At 39.3% G+C, this 21,749-nt stretch overlaps 1 protein-coding gene across 1 annotated transcript in view; it reads left to right on the top strand.

Annotated features, from left to right (window-relative positions):
- Positions 1–21,749, top strand: part of LOC137377106 (MOB kinase activator 2-like) — a 78,511-nt gene that overhangs the window by 50,990 nt on the left and 5,772 nt on the right. Inside the window, 2 exon segments of the mRNA XM_068046419.1 lie at positions 75–168; positions 18,418–18,542. Of these exon segments, the coding sequence (XP_067902520.1) occupies positions 75–168; positions 18,418–18,542 (219 nt within the window).

Genomic DNA, 21,749 nt, shown 5'->3' with positions numbered 1-21,749 from the left:
ATAAATTCTGTGTCTTGTGTTGTCGAGCATAAATGCCACCATGTAACATTTTTCTTTTCCACCTGATTTCTTAGCAACCACATTCTTCAACCACATAAACCTACAGTACAGCACCATCTCTGAGTTCTGCACTGGAGATACATGTCAAACAATGACTGTGTGCAATACGTAAGTATAATGTGGAACAGAGGACAGATTATAACGCCCATTGAAATATTTGTACAAGGGTTTATACGCCAAAATTTCTCTCATCTGCATGAATATTCAATTAGATCATATGTGTTGTCTTCTAATTTCCTGAAATACTATTTATTTCATAATATTTGACTATTTTAAAATCATATGGTGATGTCTAGAAAAATAGCAGATCCTAGCATTGTCTTAGAACTGGCCAAAACTTTATTATTCAGCTGTAATTTCAATGATTGCAGTTATCCTTCAATCATTACTTTAATTAAATATGATTCTGTACGAACTACTGGAATAACTTGGAACAGAATGTGAGGACAAGGACCTGTAAGAGCCTGCATTTTGTGAATGTTAATTTCTGCAAGTAATAGATTCGATGACATGACTGATGTCAGTCCCTGGTAATTTATGTCCACATTTATATTTTCTAAAAATTTCTTTACAACAGTAGCAGTCAATATTGGGATGAGACTGTGGCATTATATTAGCTTAACTGGAGCATGATCCTGTTAGTGCAAAACAATGCCTGATTTCACAGAAGTGGAGTTGCACCCAAATGTTCTGACTTAACAGCCGCGCAAGGGCAAAATTAGTTTGCAATTTAAAAAATATTACCTTGAACCAGGTAATATGTTTCTTGTAATTGAGAGATCATGTGAAGGTTTAACCACAGTTGTTTCTCAACAGCGCATACCATGGAAGAGTGCTTATGTGTGAAGACACTTGTGGCCTTTGATGGGACTTTTGAAGGAAATGAACTGCATCGCTTAAAGCAATTAACTAGCTCAGTGCTTCCTGCTGTCAGTACAACTTCCTTTATTTCTTTGTGGTCACAGTTATTTGTGATTGCATCAGTTCCACTTATTTTCAGCCCCAAACCCATTAACAGTTGTTTAATTTGGTTTTGTAACAGTCTTTTTTTGTTCATCAATATAATTGTGCTCGTTCAGATGTTTGTCGGACCGTGACAAATTTGCAAAATATTAATTGAATCAATGTAATAGCACCTGCTTTACTTTGAGCCCTTAAACATGCCTCTTCTTGGGTAGTGTTACATTCTAGGATGTCCTGCTATAGAGTGCTTTGCTTTGTGCAGTATTCTGGAATTTTTCACCTTGAACAATGATTTAGTTAACAGGTGCCTTGCTTTTCCATTTCGTGTAATGGCAGCAGTTTTCCCCCTTCAATTTTCTCAAAACAGGATCAAAACTCACAGGAGGATGTGTATCATGTTGGAATGAGTGTGATAACTTAATATCTTCTTGTAACAGCATAGATCATAATAAGATTTTTTTCTTTGAAGCACATTAAGGTTGCATTACAGCTGCAGGTGCAGATTGATAGATTTTTGTAAAACAAGAATAAAAAATCATAGTCTGGGGTTATTGGGCAAGCTCTTGCCTAACACCTGGTATGAGGAGAAATGGACTGATTCTTTCTTAAATCTGTTCAGTTCCAGGAATTTCATTCCATACTCTCATTATCTAGCTGTAAATTTAAATTAAATTTTCTTGAGCATTGTATACATTATCATCCCTGCTCTAGCTCTGAGCCTACATATTTCTCTAAATTCTCCCCTATTGCCCATCATACCCTCTCTGAGCTCATCTTGTCCATGAAACCAATCTGCGATTCCTTGACCCTATTGCTACTAAATTTCTGACCACCCAATTTTTCCTCTTGCCCCATATTAATGAACATTGTAAATAGTCCCGTTTCTTAATGTACTGTCCCATTCCTTTCAAAACCACAGTCATTACACACATTATGAAACAAACCGTCAATCCTTCTGCCCTTGCAAACTACTACACCAACTCCGAGGTCCTCGAACATATTGTTGCATCGTAAATATATTTTCCCCCCCGCCCCAAATCCATGCTTGAATCTCTGTAATCAGATTCTTTCTCTGCCACAGCACTAAAACAGACCTAATCAAAATCACAAATAACATCCTCTATGAATTATGGTGCATTTAACAATTGTCAGTCTCCCAATACCTCAAATTTAAAGTTTTCCTTGTTTCTAATCTCTTGTGGCCTTGCCCACCCACCCATCCACCCCACCCCAATAGCTCGTCAACTTCCTCAAGCCATACACTTCACTACATTATCCATTCCTATAATTCTACCTTCTGGTCCTTGCCCCCCACACCCACCCCTTCCTTTAACCTCACTATTTTGCAGGTGTCCCTTCAGCTGTCTAGGCACCACACTTGAATTTCTTCTCTCATTACCTGTGGTCATCCCTAAGCCTCTTCACCTCTCTCCCTAAAACCCACAGCTTTGTCTAAATATTTGGTCACCCCTCCTCATCTCTGCTTCTTTGGCATGGTATCCATTTCTCTTCCACATCTGTTAAGGCCCCTGGAAATTTTCCATGTTAAAGTTAGTATATGGATGTAAATTGTTTACTTGAGCTTCCTAATATGACTGCCTTAAATCAGATTTTGACTTTCATTTCTATACAACAACCTTTCAACTGAAGACCCAAAGCACTTGATTTGCCACCAGTGCTGTTCTGTACCAGCTGGACACTAATTAGTAAAATACTTCTTATCTGCAGAGAGATTTTGGCCAGCCAGGAAGGAAAAACATGAGCATGGTGGCAAATTCATGGCCTCACTTTTGCACCTGCTCAGCTTTAGCTACTGATAGTTGAAATTTGGGTCATTGTAAAATCAAGCTGAAGAATAGAAATTCTGCACTGTTCCAGCACGTTTCGCATGTCTGATTTTCATAGTGTTAAAAACTGTAAGTAAGTGCTGAATTTCTGAGAGTTATGTGTTTTACCTTTGTCTAGATGTAGGTTGGACCCAGTAATTGTTACACTAATGGCATCACCGCATCTAGTACACTTTATTTCCAACTGTATAATCAAAATGGTCATCATTTGTGATATTGGTCGCTGCAAATAAGTTTTTCTTGTGTATTTGCTGCTGTTGAGCTTTCTAAATAAAACTCTCATGAACTGAAGAATGGGTGAAAAAGTAGGGTTTTTTTTGATAAGATGGAGCAGTTTGTAAGCTGCTGCTTCTAGTGGCTTGGCTAAAAAATTAATGAAACATTATTTGAGATGAAGTAATGGTCAATGAGGGGCCCTGACTGGAGTTCACTGCCCTGATGCTGAAGTTCTCAAGGTTCCATGTTTGATCATTTGCAGAGATTCTAATTGAACCAAAGTTTTCCAGTCTTGATTTTGTTCCAGAGCTCATTGAAGCCCTCATGTCTGCAGGCTTTGGTTTTCATGATTCATTATTTTCCTATAAAGAGCTGCTGATAAATTGATGCTGCTGACATTTATATATATATGCCTTGCATAATTTTCCATTTGGCTTCCGTATAAACTTGATTGATCTGCACTCATTGGGAGAACAATGATGTGAGCAAGTTAGTCAAACCTGGCGGAGAAACCAAATAACTGCTTGTCAGCAGAATTTGTGGCACTAACGTGAAAAATGTGAAAAATTGAGTGCAGTCTTTTCTAAATTAGATAACCTGTCCAAAGTTTAACCTTGTTTGTAATTTGCAACCTGTGGAAGCTTCTGTGCTATTGAATGTCGTGTTAAAACTTGCAATTGAATATAAACAAGTTACAAGCCTACGTTGATTTGATTTCTGGAGTTTTGCTAAACAAATTCAGCTACTTGCTGTTGGTGACTACATACTGAAATGACGAAAGTAGCAGGATCTGTCAGAGAAACATTCCAATCTACTTAAAATTGCAAAGCCTTTAGATTCTTTCCTTTATTCTCTCCCTTTGCTGCTGTTCTCTTCCTTTACCCTCTCCCCATTCCATTTTATCTGACAAGGCGGGCAGATGACCAATTCTTTGCAAATATAACTATCGTTTACCTGGCCTATCCATGAAGAGGGACACATTTACGTTCTCAGATTTGTTCTCCTTCAGGGGAGCTCTTGCAACATGTTAGAGATTAAGGTAAACATCTGTCTACAGAATAAAACCTTCACTTAATTCTGACATTGTTGTGACCTCTGTTTCTGAAAATTGGTATTGTTCACCTGGGATTGCTTGCATACTGAATCTAAGTATTAGAAATCCTTTTAGACAATTTTCAAACCATTAAACTGGCAAAAACACTTAGCATAACTCGGTGTATTAGCATTACATTAAAAAATACAAGCAGGAGTAAGCCATGCTCCCCCAGTCAATAAGATTATGGCTGATCTATCTAACTCACTTTCCCACTCTTTCCCCATATCCCTTCATTCCTTTAGAATCCAAAAGTCTGTCAGTCTCTGTCTCCATTATACTCAATGAATATCCATAGCCCTCTAGGGTAATGAATTCCAAAGATCCACAACCCTTCAAATTAAGAAATTTCTCATCTCCGTCCTAAATGGCCAATCCCTTATTCTGAGAATGTAACCCCTAGTTCTAGACTTCCCAGACAGGGCAAACATCCTCCCAACACCATCCCTGTCAAGCCCTCTAAGAATTTTATGTTTCAATAAGATCACCTCTCATTCTTCTGAACTCCAGGGAATCTAGACCTAGGCTATTCAATCTCTCCTCATAGGATAATCCTCTCATCACAGGAATCAATCTAATGTATCTTCATTGCCCTCCCTTTATGACAAGTATATCCTTCCTTAGGTAAGGAGACCAAAACTGTGCACAATAGGCCATGTGCGTTCTCACCAAGGCTCTCTACAAATGCAGCAAAACATCTTGACTCCTGTACTCAAATCCTCTTGCAATAAAGGCCAACATACCATTTGCCTTTGTAATTGCTTGCTGTACCTGCATGTTAATTTTGTGATTTGTGTACAAGGATGCCCGGGTTCCTCTGATTACCAACATTTGCCAGTGTGTCACCTTGTCTAAAATAAAATTCTGCTCTTCTGTGTTTCTTCCCAAAGTAGATAACTTTATATTTCTCTACATTATATTCCATCTGCCAAGTTCTTGCCCACTCACTTAACCTGTCTTTCTCCCTTTGCATCTACCTCACAGCTTACATTTCAACCTAGCTTTGTATTGTCGGCAAACTTGGATATGTTACACTCGGTCCCCTCACTTAAGTCATTGATGTAGATTGTAAATAGCTGAAGCCCCAGCACTGATCCTTGTGATAACCCACTAGTTACCAAGTGCCAACTCAGAAATGTCCCATTTATTCCTACTTTGTTTTCTGTCCATTAACCAAACCTTAATCCATGCTAAAATATTACCCCCAATTCCAAATGCACTATCTCCACTAGTTTGCCCCCCTTAGCTGCTCTGCTAGGTACAACCTTTCAAAAAAAACCTCAAATTTGTGAAACACTTCTTTTCATAAATCTATATTGACTCTGCCAAATTATATTATGATTTTCTAAGTGTACTGCTGCCACGACGCTAATGTTATCAGGCTAATTGGCCTATAATTCTGTTTTCTCTTACCCTCCTTTCTTAAGTAGCGAGGTTCCAATTGCTGCTTTCATCGAATTGCATAGAATTCACACCACAGGAACAGGCCATTTGGCCCGAACAGGCCATTTGGCCCAACCAGTCCATGCTGGCATTTATGCTCCACTCAATCCTCTTCCCATCCTTCCTCATTTAACGCTCACTCCTCCTTTCGTCTTCACCCCCCACCCCCCTGGCCCTATATGCTTATCTAACTTTCCCTTTAAAAGCATTCATACTATTCACCTCAACCCCTCTGTGGTAGTGAGTTCCATATTGTCGCCACACTCAGTAAAGAAATTTCTTCTGAATTCCCTATTGATTTCTTAGTGACTATGTTATATTGATGCCTCTAGTTTTTCTCTTTCTCACATGTGGAAACACACACACTAAAAATCCTTGTAAATCTTTTTCACACCTTCTCTAGTGCCTCTATATCCTTTGTATAGTATGGCAAACAGAATTGTCTACCATATTCCAAGTCTGGTCTAAGCAAGGTTCAATACAAGTTTAGCATACCTTCTCTACTTTTCAGTTCTATCCCTGTAGAAATAAACCCTAATGCTTGGTTTGCTTATAAGACCTTATTGACCTATGTCACAACTTTTAATGATTTGTCTAATTATACTCTCATTCTTTTGCATCTCTATTGCATTTAGATTCTTTTCTTCTAAGTAATATGTGACCTCCTTATTTTTCTTTTATCTGTTGAAATTTATTTGCTAATTATATTCCCATTCTGCAAGTTTATCAATGTCTGCAATTTATTGCACTCCTCCTCTGTGTTGACTATCCCCTCCCAATTTGGTATCATCCACAAATTTAGAAATGTTTTTGATTCCAAAGTCTAAATTATTAATACAAATTGTGGACAACAGTGGTCGCAGCAATGATCCTTCTGACCTCCTGCCACTCTGAACAGCTACCGTTTACCCCTACTCGTTGCTTTCTTTCGGCCAGCCAACTATCTATTCTGCTATAATAAAAACAAGAAATGCTGGAAATACTCAGGAGGTCTGGTGGCATCTGTGGAGAGGAAAGCAGAGTTAACGTTTCAGGTCAGTGACCCTTCTTCAGAACTGGCAAATATTAGAAATGTGAAAGGTTATAAGCAAGTAAAGCGGGGGTGAGGCAAGAGATAACAAAGGAGAAGGTGTAGATAGGACAAGGTCACAGAATAGCTGGCCAGAAGGTCATGGAGCAAAGGCAAACAATATGTTAATGGTGTGTTGAAAGACAAAGCATTAGTACAGACTGAAAATTGAACAGCCGCAAGTACAAGCATGAAAAAAAAGTTGGTAAGCAAACTGAACAAACTAAGATGAAACAAAATAAAATAAACACAAAAAATATATATATAAAGAAAAAATAACTAAAAATAATGTCTCCTTCAACTCCACTCACTTCCTTCAAGTAAAAGGTGTTGCTATGGGTAACCGCATGGGTCCTAGTTATGCCTGTCTTTTTGTGGGATATGTCGAAAGTTCCTTGTTCCAGGCACCCCTCCCCCAACTCTCTTTTTTCCAGTACATTAATGACTGCATCAGTGCCATTTCCTGCTCCCGCCCCGAACTGGAAAATTTTATCAACTTTGCTTCGAATTTCCACCCTTCTCTCACCTTTATATGGTTCATCTCCAACACTTCCCTTCCCTTCCTCGACTTCTCTATCTCCATCTCTGGGGATAGGATGTCTACTAATATCCATTGTTAGCCCGCCGTCTCCCACAGCTACCTCGACTACCTTCACACCCTGCCTCCTGTAAAGACTCCATTCCGTTCTCCCAGTTTCTCCGTGTCCGACGCATCTGCTCTGATGATGCTACCTTCCATGACAGCGCTTCTGATATGTCTTCCTTTTTCCTCAACCGAGGATTCCCCTTCCCCACTGTGGTTGATAGGGCCCTCAACCGTGTCTGGCCCATTTCCCGCACCTCCACCCTCACCCCTTCCGCTCCCTCCCATAACTGCGACAGGGTTCCCCTTGTCCTCACTTTCCACCCCATCAGCCTCCATATCCAAAGTATCATCCTCAGCCATTTCCAGCGTGATGCCACTACCAAATGCATCTTCCCCTCCCTTCCCCTGTCAGCATTCCGAAGGGATCGTTCCCTCCGCGACACCCTGGTCCACTTCTCCATTATCCCCACCACCTCGTCCCTTTCCCATGGCACCTTCCCCTGCAATCGCAAGAGGTGTAATACCTGCCCATTTACCTCCTTTCTCCTCGCTATCCCAGGCCCTAAACACTCCTTTCCGGTGAAACAGCGATTTACTTGTACTGTTTTCAATGTAGTATACTGTATTCGCTCTTCGCAATGTGGTCTTCTCTGCATTGGGGAGACCAAACGCAGACTGGGTGACCGCTTTGTGGAATACCTCCACTTAGTCCGAAAGCATGACCCCGAGCTTCCGGTTGCTTGCCATTTCAACACTTCCCCGCTGCTGTCATGCTCACATCTCTGTTCTGGGGTTGCTGCAGAGTTCCAGTGAACATCAACGCAAGATCGAGGAACAGCATCTCATTTACCGATTAGGCACACTACTGCCTGCCAGACTGAACATTGAGTTCAATAATTTCAGAGCATGACAGGCCCCCCATTTTTCTCTCATTTTTAGTTATTTTTTTCTATTTTTTCTTTTTTGTATGTATGTTTATTTTATTTCATCTTAGTTTGTTCAGTTTGCTTACCCGCATTTTTTTTTCATGTTTGTACTTGCGACTGTTCAATTTTCAGTCCGTTAACACCCTATCTGTACTAATGCTTTGTCTTTCAACACACCATTAACATAGTATTTGCCTTTGCTCCATGACCTTCTGGTCAGTTATTCTGTGGCCATGTCCTATCTACACCTTCTCCTTTGTTATCTCTTGACCCACCCCCGCTTTACTTGCTTATAACCTTTCACATTTCTAATATTTGCCAGTTCTGAAGAAGGGTCACTGACCTGAAACGTTAACTCTGCTTCTCTCTCCACAGATGCTGCCAGACCTGCTGAGTATTTCCAGCATTTCTTGTTTTTATTTCAGATTTCCAGCATCCGCAGTATTTTGCTTTTATCTATTCTGCTACTTGTCTTCTGACTGCACATGGTCTGACCTTATTCATTAGTCTATTATGTGGTATCATATTGGAGAACTTTTGGAAATCCAGACATATTCCATCTACTGCATTACCTGTGTCTAATCTCTGCAAAAAATTCAGTGAGGCTGGCCAACAAGACTTTCCCCTTTTGAAATCCACATTGACTTATAGGTGCTTATTTTCTCCTTTGTAGGATTCCATTATATTTCCTATCACCAATGTTAAGCTGAATGGGCGACAGTTCCGTGGGCATGTTCTTAATATAGATATAACATGAGTTATCTGCCCGTCCTTTTTTTCTATTGAATTGTTAAATATATGTAATAGTACCTCTGCTGTCTCTTTTTTAGAAATGCACAGGTGCAATCCATCCAGATCAGTGGTTTTATCCTGTTTGTGTTTGGTTTATTTACTATTTCTCCTCCATTTATTTTAAATGTGGTGATATAATTTCTAATCTCATCTTCCAATGTCATGCCCATTTGTTCCGTCTCCCTGGTAAATACTGAAGCAAAGTAATCATGATATTTCTGCCATTCCACAATGCTATCTGTGATTTTTATCCTGACAGTCCCTTAATGGCATGAGGAGCATTGGTGCTTTGACTGGAGACGAACATATGAATTAGGAGCAGGAGTAAGCCTCTTGAGCCTGCTCCGCCATTCGCTAAGATCATGGCATTTGTTTCCAATGATCAATACTGTCTCAATTATTTCTAATGTCTGACCGCACAATTGAACATCATGAATACTGAAACCATCCTAGCTGGCCACTCAGGCTAAACTAAACTGCAAGCAATCTTTGCTTTTTTTCCAAACAAGAGCTTAGATTTAGTTGATACAGTTATGTTGTTGAAAGAAGTGTATGAGCTTATGATGCCATGGGCACTTTTTAATGTCAGCAAGGATTCAGTACACATTTATGCCATTTGGGATCCCCATTAACTCTTTACTGACAGTTCGTAATTTTCGAGGTATCACGCATTGTTTAGAAGGAAGTTCACAATAGTGATAATCTTATGTAAGTTCTTTTTAAATGTTGCATATATCAATTTTCTGAACAGTAACTTGAGAAAGGAGTTTTATAATTGAAACATTTATATATTTGCAGACACACAAATGAACTTCAATGTTGGTACTCCCATCAGATTTCACTTTTTAACCAGTTGTCTAAATTCCAGGAGCAAAGTGGCCCTGGTTTGCAGCTTTCATGCAGATTTTAGTATGTAAAGTGCTGATCAATTCATACCAATATGTTGCACTGTAGACAAATGTGGCAACCAGTTTGTACACAGCAAGGTCCCACAAACAGCATCAAGACAAATGACCAGATACTCAGCCTTCATGATGTTGGTTATGGGATAAATGTTAGTCAGGACATGGAGACACCCCTGCCCCACCCACCCCCACCACACTTTTTGAAATGGTGTGGTACAATCTTTTACATCCTCCGGAGAGGCCAGACATTGTCTCTGTTCAACATCTCATCCAAAAGACAGCACCACTGACAGTGCAGCACTCCCTCAGTATTGCGCTGAAGTGTCAGAATGTGTTGTGTTCAAGTCTTGAGCTTCTATTACACAAATATGTCTTCAGTGTTCATATTTTTCTGATTTAAAATCTCAAGACTTGAGCAGTGTTTAGGGCTTGAATCCATGACCACCTGATTGCTACCACAGAGCTATGGATGACACTTTATTGCCATAAAAGGTTGACCTGTAAATTTAAAAAATAACACAAACTCGATTCTGATGTCTGAAGGCTACGTCGTAACCTCATTGAACATTTACAAGCAACACAATAGTGCAGTGCTGGAGAAAACAATATGATATAATTAATATTTGGCAGACTAATGGTGATTACATCACCATGCTCTAATGAATTGTAACTCTGTTCTAAAATACCCCTACTTTATTGTTTTTTGTCCTCTCCAGCTATTTAGAGGTTTCTCTCGAGTCTTTGCCAAATAAGGGGCATTTTTGTATTGGCTTTCACAAGGCAGCTGTGTGTTTCCTATGGCCCTTCTATGGTTAAAATATGTTTTTCTAAGTGCTTGTTCTCTACAACTGCATTCAAAGCCTCCTTTTTAGGTCTTGTAGAGTATTGCAATCTTATTGTGTTGCTACCCAGAAATTCCAAGCTTCTTCCCTTTAGCCTATGCCTTTTCATTCATAAAGTGGTGCCTATCATAATAGTTCTTCACAGGCACAATTTGAAAAGGACCAGAGTTCAGTATTGTGGAAGTTATAAAATTTACAAAATTGCTTTCATAACTAAAACTATACAGGTTAAAGATTTGTTTTTCAATTGTCAACTCATTCCTGTTAGAGAAAAAAATTAGATTTCCTTATTTCCTTCCTTCAATATTTTCAAGATAATTGGGCTGGGGATGTGAACCAGATGAAGGCCAATTGTTTGCTTAAAATGGGCTTCATTTCCCCATAAAGTTCTAAATTGCTTATGCTTTGTAAACACTGAAGTCATATTTGTGAGAGAGAAATAGCTATTCAAGGCTTTTTCACATCTACCTACTTCAAAAGTTCCAAGTTATGTTACAATTCAGGAGTTATTGATTTCAAAATTAGGCTGAACACTGAATATGCTTCCTGAATCTTTTCATCTTCTAGCTATCGACAGTAGTATCTCAGTGTAAAGTAACTGTTTATCATTACAGTCACTGATGTTTCTACTTGCAACCTATTCAATATAATTAAATCGGATAGTTAGAAATCTTACTGTGTGTTCAAATTGAATTGTATCTTGTAGTAATACTCCAGAATGGGCATTGTTGTAGTGTTGAAATTATAACAGTTTTCATATGAAACTTTGTTGAATTGTTAAATCCTGAGTCCCTAAGCTGCAATTTGAACAAATTAAAAATTGTCAGATTGCAGATGTCACTTTCTCACGCATACAAAAGAACCTTAAAATGATGTATGCTTTGGACCTAAAGCCTGAAATTTACCAAGACCTGCAACAACTTCCATTTATTTGATACACCTTACCTACTGAAGATACCTGGCATGTTTTTTACAATAAGGAATAAACGAATACAATGGACATGGAATCTGAGTAAAGCTGAGAGAAGTGAAGAAGCTAGGGTGAGGAAGAGAAAGCACAGCTGAAAGAAGGATTTTTATGGTGATTTTGGGAAACGTGAGGGAGATGGCAAGATGAGGAAACTTGATAGAGTGGAAGATGATGTGGACTGGGTCCAGTAGTAGAACGGAATCAATGAAAGTAGAGGCAACTCTATTGCAGAGATGGAAGAAAGCAGTTTTGTTACTGAAACAGATGAGCGGGATTTTGATTTAATCAGGTGACAAGCTTCTTGACTCTGCTGAGATAGGAGCAAGGAGGAGATTGGCATTAAAGGCAAAGGCACGTAGGCTAGCCTCAGTATTCTCAACTTTCTCTCTCTCTGTCTTTGTGTCTCTTCATTATGCACAGCAACCGAGTTTTGATTTGAATAGGTATGAGTTCTGGTTTGAACCTGCTGTTTGCCTAGGGCTAAATATTTTCCTGCTAATGGTTGCAAGCCAGCACTTGAGAAAGATATACTACTGTGGGTGAAGATTGACTAGAGAATTGACTGGACAAAGGTAATTAGTACACAAATATTTTTCCTATGTGAAATTTAATATTCTAGATATTTGTAGTTGAGTTTTGATTGCGATTCTATTTTACTATAGAATTCACTTACTAGCTCTGTAAATATTACTGTTTTTTAGTGTAATTATTTACTGCAGTGAACATGTAAGCAACTGTATTTAACCTTTGAAAGGTGTCTTGTTTCTCTCTCCCTTGCTCCCCAGGACAAAACCATATTTAATCCCTTCCTTCAAACTGAATTTAACCACATTTATTTGAGAATCTCAGGTTTTTTTTCTCTGAACAATATAGCAGAATTTTGGTCATGTTTACAGTCTTAAAAGGAGAATGCAGCAAGTTTGAGTTCAGCTACTCAGAAATTTTCACTGAGTTTTCATCAAACACAATTTAAGTATAATACCCGTGTATAATGCTGGTATGTAGTTTTGAGATTACAGTTTACCACTTTCTCAAATTTGGTGCCATATTTGAGAGTTTACACATGGAGGTTAGTCAGGGGAACTGTGGTCTAGTAAGAGGCCATTTACCTAATGATGCATTCAAGTATTGAAGTTGATGCAAACTTTTCTGGGTTGGCTGCAAATTAATTGAAGTTGGGAACTCTGCTGGAATTTTCAAATAAAGACTGACCTGTCAAGCATGACAGAAGGGTCCCAATGTTTTGCGGAGGTGAAAAACTACTGCAGTAGGTGATAGATTGTGATAGACTGCAGGAACTTGGAGTGACTGGCACAAACCTTGTAAATACTATGCATCCCCAAGAGATCTACAAAAAGGGGGGTGGGGGGTGGGGGGGGGGAGAAATTTCACTAATATGGCTTACAGCTTAATTTGGTAGTTAAACTTACTCCTGTTAATAGTTAATTTTCTTTGCCCCTAGCTATCTTCGCGCAATTTGCATGCAAAACTAAATTCTGTATGAAACCTTAAAACACTATGGCTGACACTATCGATACTGCCCTAACCTTGTTTGGAACAAGGTATGAGAGTTTTTTTTAATTGCGTTGCTGCTGTGCAAACATTTTTACTGAAGTGGATAGGTTATTTCTTAGTCTACAGAATTGTCAGCACAACAATAAATGCATTGCCTACAATACTGTGTACTTGGGGTGCACAATACCTGTCACCGGTTGTTTACAAGCACCCAAAGATGATGAAGCTGACATCTAACTTCTGTTGCTGGTCTGATTTACAAAGTACTTGTTTACTTCATGCTGTAATTGCATAGACTGTTTGTTTTATCCTGACAGGTGTCTTAGTGTTCAGGTTTTGTGTGATCACATGAAATTTACTGAAACCAAATTCCTTAGCAGACTGGCCTTATGCTAAGTCCATCAGTTTATTGCTATGCAATAAATGCCTTTAAATTATACATCACCTTTTTCCTCTTGTGACACTTTGTACTCATATTTACAGATGCTCTGTGCTTCAAACCCTATTAATGTTCATGTATGTGTTACGACCAAGGTGGGAAGAGTGCACATTCTTTTCTAGTCCCACTTCTCCGCAGGTTACAACATATATTTTTAAAATGTTTACCCAGTGTTACAACCGACCACTACTGTCAGAGCCCCCAATCAAAATATACGATTCTGATCGTGGTGGGACCAACGCACTGTTAATTCAACCCCGTCGTTCCACAGTTTAAAAACTTTCCAAATTAAAGAAAGACCCACTAAATTGTACCATCTATTGACCCCCGAATGAAGCTAACCAAACCAGGTGTCTTTAAATCAACAAATTAACTCTTTAATTAAAAGAACTAAATTCTTAAACGCTATGAACATTTAAAAATAGAAAAATTAAGAGTCCTTGCAAATTTACAGTCCAATGATATTCGAAGTCCTCGCAGAATGTTGTTTGAAGTCCAGTGAATTTCAACAATTAACGACTTGCAAACACTTTCAACAGAGTCAATCTGACTTTAGAGTTTTTGAGGAATAAAAGATAGTCACAGTCTAACTTCCCTTTCTTCAATTTAAATTACCAGAGATCCCTGTCTTGGATTGACCTTTTCGAATTTCGAGAGATAATAATTAAACAGACAAAAATCCTATTTCCTTCAGTTTAAATGGTCGAGAGCTCTTTTTCAGTGCTGACACCACAGCTGTCTGTGTTCAAACTGTCTTACCAACTGCCAATTCAAACTGAATTATAACAAATGTATTACATCAGGCTCACTCCCAGTGGCTGTTTCCATGGTATCAAGAATGCACCCTTTGAATTGCAGTCTCCAAATGGCTGTTTCTAAGGCAACGAAAATGCACCTTCTTATCGCTCCTAAGGCTTGCCGGCTCTTAAAGCAATACTGATCCCTTGCAAGCCTTGAAGGCAAACCGCATATTCTGAAAAAAAAACTACAGGACCATGACACCAGTTACTGATTTGATCAATCATATACTCTTTATCCTAGAATAAAATACACCAGCCAGATTTCTTTAATAAACAACAAAATTATCAGTTTATTATCAAACATGACTTATCCAGTAACGCAGCAAAGCATTAACACACAGATTGAAATATGTGAGTTCCCTTTTTAAATTCCACACGCGCGCACACTGAAAAAAATACAAAAATTCCCTCTGCAGAGGTCTGTTACAAAACAAAGACCAAAAAAAATACTCTGGCCAAATACTTACTAATTCTTGAAGCAAAAAGAGAAGATATGGAAGTAAGTTAGTTGTCCCTTCTGGTCTGGCGTCTGGGTATACAGAGATGAGTCACTGGGATCTTTTCAGAAGCAATTTGTTCTAGAGATGTCAAGAATTAATCTGGGAGGCTTTCCAGGAGAAATGTGGCACCTGGCGTTTTGGTTGTCATACTAAATGTGCAGGGTTTCTTTCAACGAGGTAGGGAAAGAGATGAGATGGATGTTTTTTTCCTTGGCAGGTTGATCTTCAAAACCATTCACACCCCAGCTGAACTGAAAACAATACCCAGAAGCCCCAAACAGAAAGTCAGCCTCCTGATCTCCATAAATCTTGACATGTGGCTTTTCTGTAAACATCTTCCCCAGGTCACCAAGGTTTCTGTTTATTGAGCTTAAAGCACATGATTTCCAGCAAAGATTGTTTTCAAACAACTTCTCCGTGTCCTTTCAGTGCATTTTGTAAAAAAAAAATCTATGGAATCTTTTCAGTTTTAAAACCAGAGTCCTCCACAAAAAAAAAATGGAAGCACTTTCTGAACATATGTAATGTTAACTAAGTCAGTCAACTGCAAGTAGTATCTTGTGTAATAGTGTCGATCTGACATTTTCACTCCACCCTGTTTACCAGCAGTAAGTTCAAATAATGACTTAATGTTTGAGTTGTCCCTGTTTGGGTTTTCCCTCTGCTATTTACCACTACAGGATCCAAATATCTTTTTAAAGGTGTTTTTGCATTGAGTGGCAATATAAACAGAGGTCCACAGCTGAATTCTATTCTGCCACTCTCAAGTCTACCAAGCTGCTGCCTTTGGGGGATCAGTAGGAGTGAGATGTGTGCTTTCAGCAGCTTAGGCTGCTGTTTGAACTGAGGGAAAAGGCCAGGTCTTTGAGTCATAGTCATTTACAGCCTAGAAGGAGGCCGTTCAGCTGAAGTCCATGCCAGCTTTCCATGGAGCAATCCAGTCAGTCCCATTCCCCCACTCGATCCCTGTAGCCCTGCAAATTTATTTCCTTCAAGTGCTCATCCAATTTCCTTTTGAAATCATCGATTGTCTCTGCTTCCAGCACCCTCATGGGCAGTGAGTTCCAGGTCATTGCCACTTGCTGCGTAAAAAAAGTTCTTCCTCATATTCCCCCTATATCTGTTGTCCAGATCCTTAAATCTGTCTCCCCTAGTTCTTGTACCCTCAGTTAATGGGAACAGTTTTTCCTTGTCTAACTTATCTAAGCCTGTCATTATATTGTACACCTCTATCAAATCTCCCCTCAATCATATTTGCTTCAGAGAGAACAACCCCAGCTTATCCAACCTAACCTTGTAACTAAAATCCCCCATTCCTGGAACCATTCTGGTAACTCTCCTCTGCACTCTTTCAAGGACCCTCACCTAGTTCCTAAAGTGTTGTGACGAGAACTGAACGCAGTACTCTAGTTGGGGCCTAACCAGCGCTTTATAAATGTTCAGCATAACTTTTTTTCTGTACACAATGCCTCTATTTATGAAGCCCAAGATCCCATATACTTTGCTAACTACTCTTTGAATATGTCCTGTCACCTTCAAAGCTCAATGCACCCCCAGGTCCCTCTGTTCCTGCACACTCTCCAGAACTGAACCATAAAGTCTGTATTGTCTCACCCTATCCCTTCTGCCAAAATGCATCACTTCACACTTCTCCAAATTAAATTCTACCTGCCACTTGTCTGCCCATTCTACTGGCCTATTTTTGTCCTATTGGCGGCATTTTGTATCAATCATCATTGTTTGCCACTCCTCCAAGTTTGGTATTGTCGGCAAATTTTGAAGTTCTACTCTGTATGCCAAGTCATTCGTATATAGCAAAATAAGCAGTGGTCCCAGCACTGCGCCTTGGGGAACACCACTGTCTATGATCCTCCAGTCTGAAAAACAACCATTTACCACGACTCACTGTTTTCTGTCCTTAAGCCAATTTTTTTTCAAATGGACACTGACCCTCCTATTCCATGGAGGGTTCATCTCCATTATATTGTAGTATGCCTTTGGCGGCAGGAGTGCTGTGGTGCTGCTCCGAAGGCACATGAACAGAAAAGTGTCTGACGTGAAGCTTTTAAATGTTAAGTTGTCTTTTACGTGAAGGATTTGAACTGTACAGCATATTGATAGGACTTTTAAACTGAACTTAAATCTATTAAGCCATGTACGGTCATAAGTTGCCTTTTCACCTAATCACACTAGTCATAGTCATTTACTTTTGATCTCCAAGCTATGCTGAGTGCACAACTACTCCCTAATAAGGAAAATAGATGTTTTTACAATTGGTGTGTAGTATATATGCGATAAAGCAAATTTACAGTGAGTTAGACACTAACTTGACCTAAGGAAAGCAATGTGGTTGAGAACCCATTGATTGATTAGCAGCCTCAAACTTGTTGCTGGACTGAACTGCTGAATTGTACATGCCTTATTTCATTGTGGCAGTCATTTTACTTTGCATCATGAATAATAAATGAACGCTGTAAATCTTGTTCAAAATCAAAAATAGTTTTGACAGAAGTAAGCACTGTAATTGAAAAACGCTTCTACATATAGTACAATTTCTATTTGTAGAGCTAACCATTACAAATCATGCTGAATAATTTTCCCAGGTGTTGTTTTTCAATCAAATCTGAGAAATTGTTGCCAAAAATATAAAATATTTTAAGTGGCTTAGTGTACTTAGATGCAGCGAATAGCTTCCACATAGTTTTTAAATGATGGAACTGTATAATCTACATTTTTCCCATGCTTTATTCACAGAAATCAAAGTGAGGTTATCTTGCAGTTGATTAAGTATCTCATCATGTCCCTGGGATGCCCCAAACCACTTGACCATTGAATTAATTCTTAAATAGCTTATGTATGCAAATGCAGCAGTCAATTTCCACACAGCGTAACTCGCCAACAATGAAGATATGAATGGCCAGTTAATTTGATATTGGTGTTGGTAGAGGTGTCTCTGTTGACCTGAGCATGCAATTCCCTGCTCTTTCAATAGTATCACAGGATTTTTTTTATATCCACCTGAACAGGGAGCCATGCTCAATGTAATGTCTCATACTTCTAACAATTCAGTGCTGCACCGAAGTGACAGCTTAGATAATATACTGAAGTCCTGCCATGGGGCTTGAACCCACAGTTGTTTTAACTCCTGGGTCAGAATGCTACAAACTAAGACAAAAAACGGAAGATATTTGATTGCTGACCAGACTATATTAAACATGTTTAAAGTCTTCAACGTGCATTGTGTAAATTATCAAACTTATTCCTCTTAGTTTTAAAAAAATGCATTTTCATCTCTGCTGAATTGGAGTGATATTGACAGTTAAGGGAGTGAAACTGGAGAGAATATTTTGCTATTGGGTGAAGTTCATGACTTGGAAATTGCTCTGTTTCTCACTTTGAGAGATGTAACTGTTGTAGCAAGTTGAACTATGTCTTTTTTTTTTGTCATCAGGCAATATTACTGGTATGATGAAAGGGGAAAGAAAATCAAGTGCACAGCCCCACAGTATGTGGACTTTGTAATGACTTCTGTACAGAAGTTTGTGACAGATGAAGATATTTTTCCAACAAAATATGGTAGGTTTTTATGTATGTTTTTCCATTTGAATTTGTGCAATTTCTTGACCAGATGCCCATGTCGAAAGAACTATTTTCGTTGCCGAGTAAGATGGCTATTTTGCGATTCAGGCAATGGTCAGCCTGTAATGAATATTGCTTTGAACAGCACAGTACAGTTAGAGCAGTCACACTTTTGTGGATTATTCAGGTCAACTAAAGATTTTTACAAGTAGTCGTTTGGTAGTATAGAACTTGCTGAAAATAGAGACTAGTTGTCGAAGCTTTTCGTCTTGCACTCATCAGGACTATCCGCAAGAATACCAATGTAAGGGAAAACAGCTATGTTAAGCTGTTTGAGAAGAGAGTGCTGATTGGTTGGCATGTGAACTCTGATTGGTAGCGGCGTTGCCATGGAGAATGCCTGGCAGTTAACTACCAAACTTTGTTTGAAATTTAAACCTGGCAGTTTGACCCTAATTGGTCAAGGCATTGCCCTGAGGAATGAACCATAGAATGGCTGTCACTTATTTTGTTTCGCTGAAACAGGCGCAATGTTAGTACATGTTCTTTCTGTCTGCAAAGAACAGGGCCCTGTGTAGTAATATAAATAGCTTCTAGTACGGGCAAATGCACCACACTGCGAGCCCTACTGACAATCTTAAATTGGTTGTCAGTGTAATTCTTAACACACTGAGGATTATTTAGCAAATGTCCAATCGCGAAATCACATCTAATGTTGAATGCTGTTTTGAGTTTTGCAAGCATGGGCTGGTTGGCTACTGCTTGCACCTTGCCTGTTGCAAACGGTGGAAGGGACATGTTGTTTGATAAGATCCGCCAGTCTTTGGGACATACGGCCTATATACCTAGCATCACATTGGCAGTCATCGTAAACTGGTGCATTCTCCATGGCAACACCTCTACCAATCAGATGTCACTTGCCAACCAATCAGCACTCTCTTCTCATACAGTATAAAGTTGTTTTCCATTACATTGGTATTCTTGTGGATGGTCCTGATGTGTGCAAGACAAAAAGCTTCGATAACATGTCTCTATTTTCAGCAATACTAAAGATTTTTTTATTTAATTATTTGATGCACTTTGTGTACTTTGGATTGCTCTTTAGATTTAGAACAGAGTTGTCCAAAGACTCTTCCCCCTCTTTAATGCTGTCCCTCCACTTCCCAAATCCTTCTCTATTTTAAGTATGGTCCAGTAAATGCCAGACAGAAGTCTTAAAAGTGGAAAGACTGATTCTTTATAGGACTTTTGATCCATGACCTTTGTTTGCTTGTGCTATTTGGTAACTCCCTTAATTTTACCCATTTCATTTCACTACCCACATATAAAATCAACTATATATTTAGATTGAGGCTGTTTAATATCCTCATGTACCAGGCTATATCAACATCACCAAATGCTGGTACTTAAAGTGCAATCTAAAAGATCCAGCATGACCCAAGCTGTCAGTAGAAAAACTGCAAATTACAGTTGAAAGCCAGTTTTGAAACTGCTTCACTTAAAATCCCTTGGTAAATTGTGAAAGGAAAGACATTGATTAGTTGCACAATGCTTTATCGGTTCCTGTTTAAGAACTGAATGCAAGGTTACTCCAATAACTTTTGACACTTGGGATTCCCATGACAACTTTCCAGAGTAAAAATGACAATAGTTTAATGCCGAGTATTAAATTTCCTGCGTACAATTTTTGTATCAGATTACTGCCACTAAATTAAGTGGAAATTGGCACATAGAATTATGGGGGTGTTATTAAAAGAGCACCAAATTGCTGCAATGCACAAAGAATTCTGACATGGTGCTATCACTTAACAGTCACAAGATTGCTGGTCTGTGTATATGCCAAGCCTACCTACAATGCCTATTCATTTTGTGATGCTAGTATTATGATGTAGCAAAAAAATGTTAAGACATCTGTCTCATACTATTGGTTATTGCCATATGAATCGGGTGTAGGGAACTTTTGATTGTAAAATTTGAATTCTCGTCCCACCCTCCGTTTTGCTTTGCTTTCCATGTGCCTGTGTCTAGCACACTATTTATCCTGTTGACATGAAACCACCCATAGAGGCAGGCAGTCTGGAGGCTGTTTACTGTTTTCAGTTTAGTTTAGACATACAGCACTGGAACAGGCCCTTCGGCCCACCGAGTCTCTGCTGACCATCAACCACCCATTTATACTAATCCTACACTAATTCTATATTCCTACCTCATCCCCACCTGTCCCTATATTTCCCTACCACCTACCTATACTAGGGGCAATTTTATAACGGCCAATTTACCTATCAATCTGCAAGTCTTTGGCATGTGGGAGGAAACCCACGCAGACACAGGGAGAACTTGCAAACTCCACACAGGCAGTACCCAGAATTGAACCCGGGTCGCCGGAGCTGTGAGGCTGTGGTGCTAACCACTGCGCCACTGTGCCGCCCAGTGTCCCCAGTACTCTTGCCATTCTTGCATCATGTTGCACTCTGTCAGTCCCACACTGGAGGACTCCCAGGTACTCGTAACACATCGCCATCAGAGGTACATATCAGTCCTGGGATTTGTAGTTTTTTGTAATTTGGCAGTTGTCACTGTTACAGGGAGGTCTGTTTTTTGATTAGTCACATCCTGATAACCAGGCCTTGCTGAGATCAGAGCTGCCCTACAGATCGTCTAATAGGCATTATAATTGTGACATGGTTAATGGTGCTTTTGCCCTTTCCATATTTTTTTCATTGCTTCTGGGTTTCGATTGGGTGGAGTCAGGAGTGGTGTTGATACCATAAGTGAAAAGTTTGAGCTGGGTAATATGGCTGCAGAAGTAGGATGGAGCAAAGCCATAAAGGGATTTGAATGAGAATTTTAAAGTCCGTGAGAAGGAGCCAGTAGAGATTGGTGAGGACAGCAGTGATAAGATGATCAAGTCTTCGTGAGGTGTAAGTTAAGGACTGGAGAATCATGTTGTATAATATGGAATTTGAGAGGCTGGGAAGGAAAGTGTTAGAGAATCAAACCTTGACGTGAGAAAACTTGCATAATGAAGGACCTGCAGTAGTGTACAGTCTGCCAATGATTGGGAATGGAATTGGGCTTAAAATAGTAAATCAAGTTTGTATGGGTTCAGTCTGAGCAAACAGTTGAAAGTAGCAGTTGAATGGGATGACTTTGGTTTTCCCATTTGTGGATCTGGGAACAGCTTTTGCTGATCCAGAATTTAAT

The sequence above is a fragment of the Heterodontus francisci genome, chromosome 14, assembly GCF_036365525.1.
Source record: "Heterodontus francisci isolate sHetFra1 chromosome 14, sHetFra1.hap1, whole genome shotgun sequence".
NCBI classification, from domain to species: domain Eukaryota; kingdom Metazoa; phylum Chordata; class Chondrichthyes; order Heterodontiformes; family Heterodontidae; genus Heterodontus; species Heterodontus francisci.
This window is presented reverse-complemented; position numbering and strand designations above follow the sequence as displayed.